General features: G+C 39.3%; 1 protein-coding gene across 1 annotated transcript in view; it reads left to right on the top strand.

The window, feature by feature from the left end:
* Positions 1-6,866, top strand: part of ZC3H12B (zinc finger CCCH-type containing 12B) — a 71,887-nt gene extending 65,021 nt beyond the window's left edge. The window contains exons 3-5 of the mRNA XM_055338687.1: positions 3,277-3,511; positions 4,134-4,240; positions 5,435-6,866. Coding sequence (XP_055194662.1) covers positions 3,277-3,511; positions 4,134-4,240; positions 5,435-6,855 — 1,763 coding nt within the window. The 3' untranslated portion in view covers positions 6,856-6,866. The remainder of the gene's footprint in view (positions 1-3,276; positions 3,512-4,133; positions 4,241-5,434) is intronic.
* Positions 6,867-12,529: the final 5,663 nt, after the last annotated feature.

Below are 12,529 nucleotides of genomic sequence, written 5' to 3'. Positions count from 1 at the left end.
TCCTTTGTCGAATATTAGTTGACCATAAAGTTCAGGGTCCATTTCTGGGTTCTCTATTCTGTTCCATTGGTCTATGTGTCTGTTTTTGTGCCAGTACCACACTGTCTTGATGACCACAGCTTAAAAATAGACCTGCCCTACGACCCAGCAATTGCACTGTTAGGGATTTACCCCAAAGATTCAGATGCAATGAAACACCGGGACACCTGCACCCCGATGTTTCTAGCAGCCATGTCCACAATAGCCAAACTGTGGAAGGAGCCTCGGTGTCCATCGAAAGATGAATGGATAAAGAAGATGTGGTTTATGTATACAATGGAATATTACTCAGCCATTAGAAACGACAAATACCCACCATTTGCTTCAACGTGGATGGAACTGGAGGGTATTATGCTGAGTGAAGTAAGTCAATCGGAGAAGGACAAACAGTGTATGTTCTCATTCATTTGGGGAATATGAATAATAGTGAAGGGGAATATAAGGGAAGGGAGAAGAAATGTGTGGGAGATATCAGAAAGGGACACAGAACATAAAGACTTCTAACTCTGGGAAATGAACTAGGGGTGGTGGAAGGGGGAGGAGGGCGGGGGGTGGGGGTGAATGGGTGACGGGCACGGAGGGGGACACTTGACGGGATGAGCACTGGGTGTTACTCTGTATGTTGGTAAATTGAACACCAATAAAAATTAATTTATAAAATAAAAAAAAGAAAACTATAGAACACTTATGAAAGAAATTGAGGAAGACACAAAGAAGTGGAAAAATATTCTATGCTCATGGATTGGAACAACAAATATTTTTAAGAAGTCTATGCCACTCAAAGCAATCTACCATTTATTGGAATCCTTATCAGAATATAAACAGTATTTTTTACAGAGCCAGACCAAACAATCCTAAAATTGGTATGGAAACACAAAATACCCTGAAAATCAAAGCAATCTTGAAAAATGAAAGCAAAGCTGAAGGCATCACAATTCTGAGCTTCAAGTTATGTTAGAAAGCTGTAGTAAACAAAACAATATGGTACTGGCACAAAAATAGACACATAGATCAATGGAACAGAATAGAAAACCAGAAATAAACCCACAATTATATATGGTCAGTTACTCTTCAATAAATCTGGAAAGAATATCCAATGGGAAAAAGACAGTTTCTTCAACAAATGGTGTTGGGCATACTGGACAACAACAAGCAAAAGAATGAAACTGGACCACTTTCCTACCCCATATACAAAATAAACTCAAAATGGATTAAAGACCTAAATGAGAGACCTGACATCGTAAAAATTCTAGAAGAGGACACAAAACAGTAATGTCTCTGACATCCACAGCAAATATTTTTCTAGATATATTTCCTGAAGCAAGAGAAATAAAAGCAAAAATAAACTATTGATACTCCATCAAAATACAAAACTTCTGTACAGTGAAGGAACAATCAACAAAATTAAAAGGCACCCTAAGGAATGGGTAAAGATATTTGCAGATGATATATCTAGTAAAGGGGAATTATCCAAAATATGTAAAGGATTTATACAAATTAATACCAAAAAACAAATAATCCCATTAAAAAATGGGCAGTAGTCATGAACAGACATTTCTCCAATGAAGACATATGGATGGCCAACAGACACATGAAATATGCTCAACATCACTCATCCTCAGGGAACCAGAAATCAAAAATACAATGAGATATCACCTCACCCCTGTCAGAATGGCTAAAATAAAAAACACAAGAAACAAGTATTGGCAAGGATGTGGAGAAAAAAGAACTCCTTGCACTGTTGGTGGGAATGCAAAATTTTGTAGCCACTGTGGAAAACAGTATGGAAGTTCCTCAAAAAAGTTAAAAATAGAACTACTATCCCCAGTGGTATATCCCCCCAAAATACAAAAAAAAAAAAAACAATGCAAACACTAATTCAAAAAGTTACATGCACCTGTATGTTTATAGCAGCATCATTTCCAGAATATGGAAGCAGCCCTAGTGTCCATAGATTGATGAATGGATAAATAAAATGTAGTGTATATAAATACAATGGAATATTCTTCAGCCATAAGAAATAGTGAAACCTAGTACAATTGAAAGTAATATGGCAAAAAAAAAAGAAAGTAATATGGCACTGTATGTGATTTGGAATTAAAACAAAAACTTAAAAAATATATTTATACCAAAAAATGAAATCTGCCATTTGCAATGACATGAATAGAGCTAGACAGTATAATGCTAAATGATAAAAGTCATTCAGAGAAAGAAAAATATCCTATGGTTTCACTGTTATGTGGAATTTAAGAAACAAAACAAATCAGCAAATGAAAAAAATTGAGAGATAGACCAACCAAAAAACACTCTTATCTATAGAGAACACGCTCTTGGTTACCAGAGAGAAGTTGGGTGGTGTGGATAGGTGAATAGGTGATGAGGAATAAGGAGTGCACTTTTCTTGATGAGTATTTGTCAATAATATTTCTTTATTAAAGAAGGGGCCTGCAAAGGCAAACATGCTTAAGGCCAATGATGCAACCCTAATGTCAGTAGGATTACTACATTCACTTACAACACTATATGAAGCTAGCTCTTTATAGCATTTGAGAACATATAGACCCCAGTCCTCTGAGTATCAGCTGTTTGCATGATGTGCCAAATAAGTAAGTCAGAGTGGTGGTCAGAGCTGTGTTGTGGAGTTGTCTGCCAGCTTCTGAACAGGGTCCCAACTTCATCTGAGAGTAGATCCTGACCCTGCTCAAGTCCAGCTTGTATGCTTTCTTTCCTCAGCAGTTAAGAGGCCAAAAGGAAAGGGGGTCAGTACTCAACATGCTACAGCTTTATTTCTCCTTAATTGTGGCTTTCCTTCAGGCAGAAGGCAAAAATGTAATGTACGGAATGATGCCTTACCTTTCTCCTGGCAGGCACATCCTCAGCATACGGCTCTGTTTTCTTCAGCAGCCAAAAGATGGTCCTTCCTCCAAAGGGCAAAACAATCATCAAGGATTCTAGGATATCAGTGTTATTTTTCACTCTTCATGGTAGTTTTTGAAACTTAAATGTCATTGAATCCAGTTCCTTCACTTTATGGAAAACTGAAGTCCCAAGGAGAAGGTGACTAGTCTAAGGTCACAATCCAAATTGGTACCATAGCCAGGAATAGAGGCCACTTCCTCTCTAAGGGCAAATAACATATTCATCTAGTACAAACATCTGTACTTGTAATATGAGGATAATGCTGATAATTTCCAAAGATGGTTTCTACTCTGTGGCATATAATCTATATTTTGACAGATCAAGATATTCTACGTAAACTGGAGAAAGAAAAGATTCTTGTCTTCACACCATCCCGAAGGGTCCAGGGCAGAAGAGTTGTCTGTTATGATGACCGGTTCATAGTCAAATTGGCTTTCGATTCTGATGGCATCATTGTATCTAATGATAACTATCGAGACCTTCAAGTTGAAAAGCCAGAATGGAAGAAGTTTATAGAGGAGCGGTTGCTGATGTATTCCTTTGTGAATGACAAGTACGTTGCTTTCAGTAGGCTCTGAATAACCTAAATCCAAGTTTCACTAGGAATAGATTATTTCATTTCAATAAACATTTACTAAACATTTACTGTGTACTGTGCATTATGCTGATTGGCATGGGGATAAGAGGCTGAATAAGAAACAGGACTCACCCTTAAGAGTCTCAAAGGGTAGTGAAGAGAGAGAAAGAGAACCACAATGTGTTGTGATAAGCAGTATGGTTAGAATTTTTAAAATTTCTTTGTCTATATGAAATGATAGGAAAAAGCCTCAAACAGGAGATGACATTTGAGGTGAAGTTTACAGACAGAAAAAAGGGGACTACTGGGCATTACAGGTAAAGGGACTATCATGAATAAAGGTATAAAGATGTGAAAGTGGGTTTCATGTTGGGGAACCAGCATGGTTGAAACATATAGTCTACAGAAGAATTATACACTGGAAAAATCATCTGTGTGTGTGTGTGTGTGTGTGTGTGTGTGATCAAATGAGAATGGAGGGAGGAACTGCTGGCTTAGCTTGAGGCAAAAAGGGCAATTAGAAGGCTGTGACAATGAAAGTCTGAAATCCTAAAGGGGGTTGAAAGGAAGACATTTACCTCTTACTATTTGCTTTCAGATTTATGCCTCCAGATGATCCTTTAGGACGTCATGGCCCAAATCTTGAAAATTTCTTGAGAAAGAGACCTGTTGTTCCGGAGCACAAGAAGCAACCGTGCCCTTATGGTGAGTACCTATGTGCGGAACTGAGTTCTATACTATGGGAAACATAAGGACTATATAGATACTTACCTCTCAAAGATTTCCCTTTCAAATGGAAAATCCTAACTTGTCCCCTTCCTGTGACTTAATGTCTCTGTCTTTATGTATTTTCGGTTAGGCATTTAAAGAATCATCCTAGAAACTGCACCAGGAAAAGGTAACTAGAATTGAAGGGAAGATAAGTTGTTACTTGTTTAAATAATGCATGTGTTTTAGCTGCCTCCATCTTAAGTGGTGTTACTGGAGGCAGGGAAGTACAGAAACTCACATGGCCTATGGAAGCAGAAAGGGTAATGCCAAATTGGATTTGGCCCTAAGAAGGACACGTCTCTTAAGCAGGTGATTGTACTCTCTGTCAACTAATAATACTCTTTTTTCAGTTCTGTATTTTCCAGTTTGCTTCCAAACTTATTTTTCATTTGCTTTTTTAAAATACAGTTTTCTAGAGTGCTTTCATGATCTTAAACAAGTCCCTCTGATACAAAGTTTGTGAGCCTAACAGTGCAACATGGGCTGCCTGGTCTGAGGCTACTTTGGATGTTCACTCTTTTTGGATAATCACATATTTATGGGACATCTTGGATTTTTTTCTTTTTCTCAATTAACTTTTATTTTAATTATAGAGTACTTTCATTTAATCTACATTATCTTCATTTAATCTACACAGTGTCTGTATAATATAGGCATAATTATGGACTTTTATATGGAAGAAGAAATTGAGGCTCAGAAAGTAAAGTCACTTATCAAAGTTACATGGCTAGTAAGTAACATAGCTGGAATTGAAATTCAAGTCTGACTGGCTACCAAGCATGTGTTTTTGGCATATCACTATGCTGCCTGCTGCTACCCTATACCACCTCAGCATGCAGGTTATGCCTAGACAAAATTGTGAGTTATAGGAAAATGAAGGCTGCTCAACTCTCAGTTCTTAGCTTTTACACTGAAGTTTCCTCTCCAGCTTTCCACTTCTCCCCTCTCCCCTTACAGCGTATGATGCCTCGTTGATGTTGTCCTGCCTCTCATCTTCATGGACAGTTAATTTTCTTCCTTAATCCCAAACAGTAAAACTCTAACCTGAGTAACCAGATTGTTACAACAGTTTCTGACATATTTGCACTGGTATGAGAGAGAGTCTTACCCCAAGGCATTATTTTTCAGGCAAAAAATGCACCTATGGCCACAAGTGCAAATACTACCATCCGGAGCGGGCCAATCAACCACAGCGTTCCGTGGCTGATGAGCTCCGCATCAGTGCCAAACTGTCCACAGTGAAAACCGTGAGTGAAGGCACCCTGGCCAAGTGTGGCACAGGGCTGTCTAGTGCCAAAGGTGAGACAACCTCAGAAGTCAAACGTGTGGCCCCCAAGCGCCAGTCGGATCCCAGCATCCGGTCCATGGCTGTAGAGCCTGAGGAATGGCTGTCGATTGCCCGTAAGCCTGAGGCCAGCTCTGTCCCCTCACTTGTGACCGCCCTAAGTGTCCCCACAATCCCACCCCCCAAAAGCCATGCAGTGAGTGCACTCAACACCCGTTCAGCCAGCAGCCCAGTGCCAGGATCCTCTCATTTCCCCCACCAGAAGGCCTCACTGGAGCACATGGCTAGCATGCAGTATCCCCCAATCCTGGTAACCAATAGCCATGGGACTCCTATTAGCTATGCTGACCAATATCCAAAGTTTGAGTCCTTGGGGGACCATGGCTACTATTCAATGTTAAGTGACTTCTCCAAACTGAACGTCAACAGCGTGCATAATCGAGAGTACTACATGGCTGAAGCAGACCGAGGAGTATATGCCCGGAATCCCAACCTCTGTCCTGACAACCGTATGAGCCATACCAGGAACGACAACTATTCCTCTTACAACAACCTGTACTTGGCTGTAGGTGATAGCCATCCTGAGGGCAGTTTGAAGCTGCATCGTTCGGCATCTCAGAACCGTCTTCAGCCTTTTCCTCATGGTTACCATGATGCCTTAACGCGAGTGCAGAACTATGGCCCAGAGGATTCCAAGCAAGTCCCCCACAAACAGTCAGTTCCCCACTTAGTTCTGCAAGCCCAGCACCCAGCAACTGGCGTATGCTCCAGCGGTCCTGGAGACTACTCTATGCCTCCCAATATCCATCCTGGGGCAACCCCCCAGCCAGGACGTGCCCTGGTAATGACTCGGATGGACAGCATTTCTGACTCCCGCCTCTATGAGAGCAACCCCATGAGGCAAAGGAGACCTCCTCTGTGCCGGGAGCAACATGCCAGCTGGGACCCATTGCCCTGTGCAACCGATTCCTATGGCTACCACTCTTATCCCTTGAGTAACAGCCTCATGCAACCATGCTATGAGCCAGTCATGGTACGGAGCGTGCCTGAAAAGATGGAACAGCTTTGGAGAAATCCTTGGGTTGGAATGCGCAATGATAACAGGGAGCATATGATCCCAGAGCACCAGTATCAGACTTACAAGAACCTCTGCAATATTTTCCCTTCAAACATTGTTCTTGCAGTGATGGAGAAGAATCCCCACACAGCAGATGCCCAACAACTGGCAGCTTTGATTGTTTCTAAGCTTAGGGCTGCTCGTTGACATGACATAGAAGTTAATCCTTTATACAAATATAAATACTAATAGTGCATTAATACTATGATGAGTAACTAATAATTTTGTGTTGCGCTTTACAAGTTACAGTGTTTATGTTATTTGAAGCTCAAAACAACCTTGTAAGATAAATCTTACTGATGTCTTATTTTCTAGAAAAAGAAACTAAATCTCATTGAGATTAAGTTCCTTGCCAAGGTCACACTGCTAGCAAGTGACCAAATCATGACTCATACTCAAGTCCTCTGACTCCAAGTCCCATGCTTTTTTGCACGGCACCATGCAGGCAATGGAGGACAAAACTCAGGGGGAGAAGGTCTACCTGCAAGAATCTCCCAAGGGATTCCATTACCAACATTTTCTTAATCACATATTCTATATTACAAAGTATTGATAATATATCTAATTTTAAAAGGAAGAGCATCAGGAGCAAATTATATGTTGAATTAACCTTTGGGGATTTTTAATAGGATATTTAAAGCTATTTAAAAGCAAATGCATAAATTATTGCATGAATATCTGACCATTCAATATCTTTACCAACCAAGCTATAGGGTCACATCAAAGCTTCTAGAGGTATATTTCAAACTTATTGTTAGCAATTATATTGCATGTATAACTGTATGCATTTAGTTTAAGATGTTTCTGTATTTCCATATAACCTTTTATATAGTGATGATGAGAAGAAAAGCTCTGCACAGTCCTTAGTCTATAGTTGTATAGATCATGAATCTAATTTGATTTTATGTCACATTTCATAGTTACGACCAGTTTTGAAAGTGAAATTACATGCCAATATTTGAATATTGTTTTCTTAGACACCAGAGCAAGCTAGCTCTACTTCCTTTGCAGTTTTTACTGGTCAACATTTACTGATAGTTCTTAGCTTTTATATCTCTTCACCTTAGCAAATTAAAGATCAGATTACAGCTTTCTATTTCAGAGGAGCTGATGGAAAAGCTCAAGATCCAAGCATATCAGGTTTGTGCTAAAAAAGCACAGAAGTTTGACCAGGACCAAGGGAGTTACTACCAGACTTCACTTCCTTTTTACCAGGAGAGATGGCCAAACGTGCAGCATTAAATGATGAACAGAAAAGCTGCATTCAAGGAGGGTCTAATGGATACTTTTTAGACTTCTGACCTATGCAGTATTCGACATCACAGGATAAAATGTAATGGAGGACAGTGCACAGTCATGTAATCCACTTTCTCTTGTTGTCCACCCTTTGGGAAATAAGGTTGATCACTGGTAGAACAGAATTTCTTTAGGAAACAAAACGAGGGGATTTTCTAAGTGGAAAAAGGCAGCTTACAAAAGGAGATGGTACATCTTTGGCAATAACTGGCTCAGTTATGCACTTCAAATATAGCAAACAGGATGCACTTACCCTTAGATAATTCTTAAATGCATTACTAAAGACAGCAGGACTTTGGGTTGGGTGGCACCATTTGTGCAACTAGTATCTTGCTCAGGGTGGAAACCTTTGTAGCTAAATGCCTCCTCTAGAGGCATTATTGGGTTGTTTTTTTTTAAGCTGTACTAAATGAACCCCTTTTTTAATCCATTGTATATTAAACATTTTGAACCATGACCTGCTCACTATTTCTTGAGCTGGAACTTGCTAATTTCTATGATTTTTTTATCATGAAAGTTAAGAAGGCCTGGTCTAGGTCTTTTGTTGCTTCATGAGAAGGTGTGACACTCTCTATAAATGTTTCTTATGGTGAAACACTCCACACGTGAGTCTGTAGTCAGGATTGTTTCTGGTGGTTTCATAGTGGCTTGCATGCTGCTTTCTGGCTTTCTATCTCTGTCCTAGTTGATCAAAACTGCATCTCAATCAGCATTTATCTTCAGTTAACCACAGCTTTGTATTCATCTCCTACTCTCTGATTTTTCCATTCCCCAGCATGCTGATATGTAAAAAGTACTTTCTGTCCCACATAGAATAGAGAGTGACAGTTGCCACTGAAGTGCTTGCAATTCAGTTTCACCCAAATTTTATACACTTTATTTTCAACTTATACAAACATTTTATTTTCAACCTCTTGGACCTTCTGAATCTGTCCCATGTCTAAATCAAGGGTATTTGACAATCTTAGATGACTCTACTGCCTTTGTACCTGTTAGTTCATCTTCCTACCAAAATCATCGATGGCACCACAGTATCTACTAGCTGCACAATTTTCAGGGAAGCACAAGATTTGTCTTGTCAGCTGCAATTTATCTCAAATATGTTCATATTTAATACTTGGGAAAACTGTAAGCTCCTCCCAACACAGGACATATTTTTAAGGCAGCATATGTATTTTTTATTTTCCAAAACCAATTGTCATTCTTCTCATAAAATGTGTACAAGCCAAAGTGGCTAAAAGCAATGCTTCAAATAACCAGAAATGACCTTTCGTTGATACAAATTATATCTTTTTTTCCTGATTGCATAAGAACAAATGTACAAAACTCATAATAAACTAAGTTAGATACTGACTTTTCACCATGATGTTTGTGGCACTGTGTGTCACAGAAAAGCAGCCTGGGAGTCATGAGGGAGCTATTTACAAAGGGCAGTAGTGGTTTATAGACAAAGACAATTTTTTCAAGGCTTCTTTATTACTATGCACACAGCTATTATGTGTACAGTTTCAAGGATTATATTGCATAAGTTCTCTTTAGCCTATTACATTTAATATGTCCCCAAAAAAGGAATTTTGTGTCAAAATTGTGGTAGTGAATCATCTGCAAGAAGCTAAAATTATGAATGCATGAATCTAGCATGCTTTTTAGTGAGGTTATTAGAGAAACATTTTCTTTATACTGATATCTGTACACTTCTTGACTTTTCCATATTGTCTGTAATTATAAAACAACAAATACAAAGAAGCACTGGGACCTTCTCAGTTCTCCTGATAATAAAATCAGGCCTCTTTCTTAGGGTTAAGCTTGTGTTCCTGAGAATACTTACCTCCAAGCACTCAGCAGGGGTTACTGCAGTGTTTAGTGTGGTTTTCAAGGACCAGTATATTTTGCAAGAGGTGCTTTGTACTTTTATTTTTTTCACTGAATTTCTGAACTCATGGAAAGTCTGTGCCTATTCAGGCCTTAGATTTTATACATTTTGTGATTTTTGTTTCTTTTTGTGATTTTGTTGTGGTTACTTTTATTTCAACCTGAAGAAGTGTGATTCTGGAGTGGCAAGGTCAATTCAATTACTAGAGCCTTTTCAAAGGACGCATATAGCCATTGCACTATCTTTTAAAGTGTAAAGTATAGAAAGGAGAATGACAGATGCCTTATGGAAAGGGTCTGTAAAACTTTTCTTTTTCTAAGTAATTATAAGTATTCTCTCTTTCTTTCCTAGTTTCCAGAACACTTAGAAAACCCATTTTTTTCTATTTGAGAATAAATTCTCTTTATACAGTAATTCAAATATTGATACCCATTAACCTTTGGCACTGAGCTTTCTTCTAACATAGAAGAATTCATTTTGAGAGGCGCTCATTTACTGTTCTATCTATGCTGTTAGTATGGGACTTCGTACAATTGCCCTTTTTGAGGGCCAACAATTTCAATACACTTTTACTCTGTGAACCAGGTCTGAAACTGCACAGGGAAAATACTGTTAAGCTATCCAAAGAGCTCTGCTCAGGTCTCCTCCTAACCCTTCTCTGTCTTCCCCTAGTTTTCTCCTCCTCACATCTGACACTGAGGAGGGCATAGTCTTAAACTTGAAGTGGCACTACAGTTAGTTCTCATTGGAAACCAAACCAGTATGTTTTGGGAACCTGCTTGTCCAAAGTAGTTGATGCCTTTGGAAAGACTCAGCATATTCAATGTCTACCATATTGTAGCTAGCTATATACATAGACAGATTGACTATTTCTAGTCCTGAATTATATATCACTGAGCTATAGTAGTTTGCTTTATCCATTTGTGGGATTAAACAAATACTGTTTAATGGTTGTAAACTTTTATAAAACCTCTTTGGGTTTTTTGTTTGACCCAAACATAACCTAAGTCTCAATGACAAAATACACAAAGCCAACCAGAGGTGAGTGAAAATATGTCCCATCCCCAGTTTTGTCTTCCCCTATAATGCAGGTGCAATGCTTTGCTATGTTCTCACTAGCATGAATATGCTATGACTACATAATGAGGTTTTATTGGTTTCACCTATAATCATGATTGAAAATGCTGTATCATTGACAATAATGAACTGTAACCACACTTACTTTCTGCATAAACTATTTGTCTACTAACTACAAATGACTGTTTCTTTAAGAACATCAACAACAAAAGCCATACCACACCGACCTATACACACATTCTAGTTCACTTCTAAAAACTTAATTTTCTTCCCTTGGGAAATTTAAATAAAAACTTGAAACTACAAAAAAATTTCTGTCCTTGGGACTTGCATCATGAGATAAGCTATAAGGAGAGGGATCTCCCCAAATGACTTCATCTGAATTTTACCACAGTAAGCATATGCCTTCTTCTATTTTTGTATACTAACACAGCCCTAAGTGCTACTCATAGGGCTAGACTGATCCACGCCTCCACTCATGGGTCAGAACTAGGTGGAGGGTTCAGGGCCCAGCTTAATTTCTTCCCTGATATCTTCAGGGACATAGAAATATCATCTGCTGGGCATTAGCCAAATATCAGAGCTAGAAGCATTCTGGCACCCTTACTTACAGAGAAGCCACTGATGAAAGCTCAGCTGCATCAACTCCATCGAGTTATAGTTGTGCGAACTGAGGATCCAAGAACTAAAGAGGTTTGACTAAGGCTGAGGGAGGTAATGGCAAAGCTACAACTGGAACCCCAGGCCTCATTGCTCCCAGGCCAGTGAGCTCTTTATTAAAGTGGTGTCTGCTCTTCCCTCATGCTTTTTGGGAGTATCCTGCTCCCACCTCAGGCCCCTCACCCACCCTGAACAATTCAGGCCAGTCCTATTCTAAAGGCAGAGATGACCACAGTTGCTACAGGAAAGTCCAGTCTGAGCCTTTGGAAGGCACTACTCATAAATCTGTGAATCTTTCTTTCTTTTATCATACTTTTGAGACTAAGTGCTCATCTCTCCTTATCCTTTCCCTGCCTTCTCTCACATTTCTTAGGCACATACGTTATTAAGTTCTTCCTGAGTACCAAACAGGGACCTGAACTATACTATACTGGGCTAGGAAGAGACAGAAGAGGAATAAACAGTTCCTAGCTTTCGAAATTTATGCTCTCATGACGAAATAAGGCAGACTTATAGAAAAAGTTAATAAATTAAGACTTTCTTGGAGGGCAGTGGCAGCCTCAGAGTTGGGTGAGTGGTAACGATAGTTAGAATTCCAAGAGGGGACAATTCAATATTCAATGCCTCTCCCTAATCATAGGTGGGAAATCAACTAGTCTGATGATTTCCCTCACTAGCTTACCTCTCTGGCCTCAGGACTTACCATGTTCTAATTATCCTGTACCCTTCAATGGTGTCCCAATATGATATGATCTTTCTTTATCCCCTCTGGACTTCTACCTTACTTCTACTCTTTGTTATGACTAGGGTAACTTGCCTTTGAAGACTTCCTGCTATTGTCACCTTTAATAGGCGGTCCTACCTCCTTGATCAAGCATTGTTGGTCCTTACCAACAGTAGGCTTTGCAGGCATCT

The sequence above is a fragment of the Nyctereutes procyonoides genome, unplaced genomic scaffold (assembly GCF_905146905.1).
Source record: "Nyctereutes procyonoides isolate TBG_1078 unplaced genomic scaffold, NYPRO_anot_genome, whole genome shotgun sequence".
Lineage (NCBI taxonomy): Eukaryota > Metazoa > Chordata > Mammalia > Carnivora > Canidae > Nyctereutes > Nyctereutes procyonoides.
This window is presented reverse-complemented; position numbering and strand designations above follow the sequence as displayed.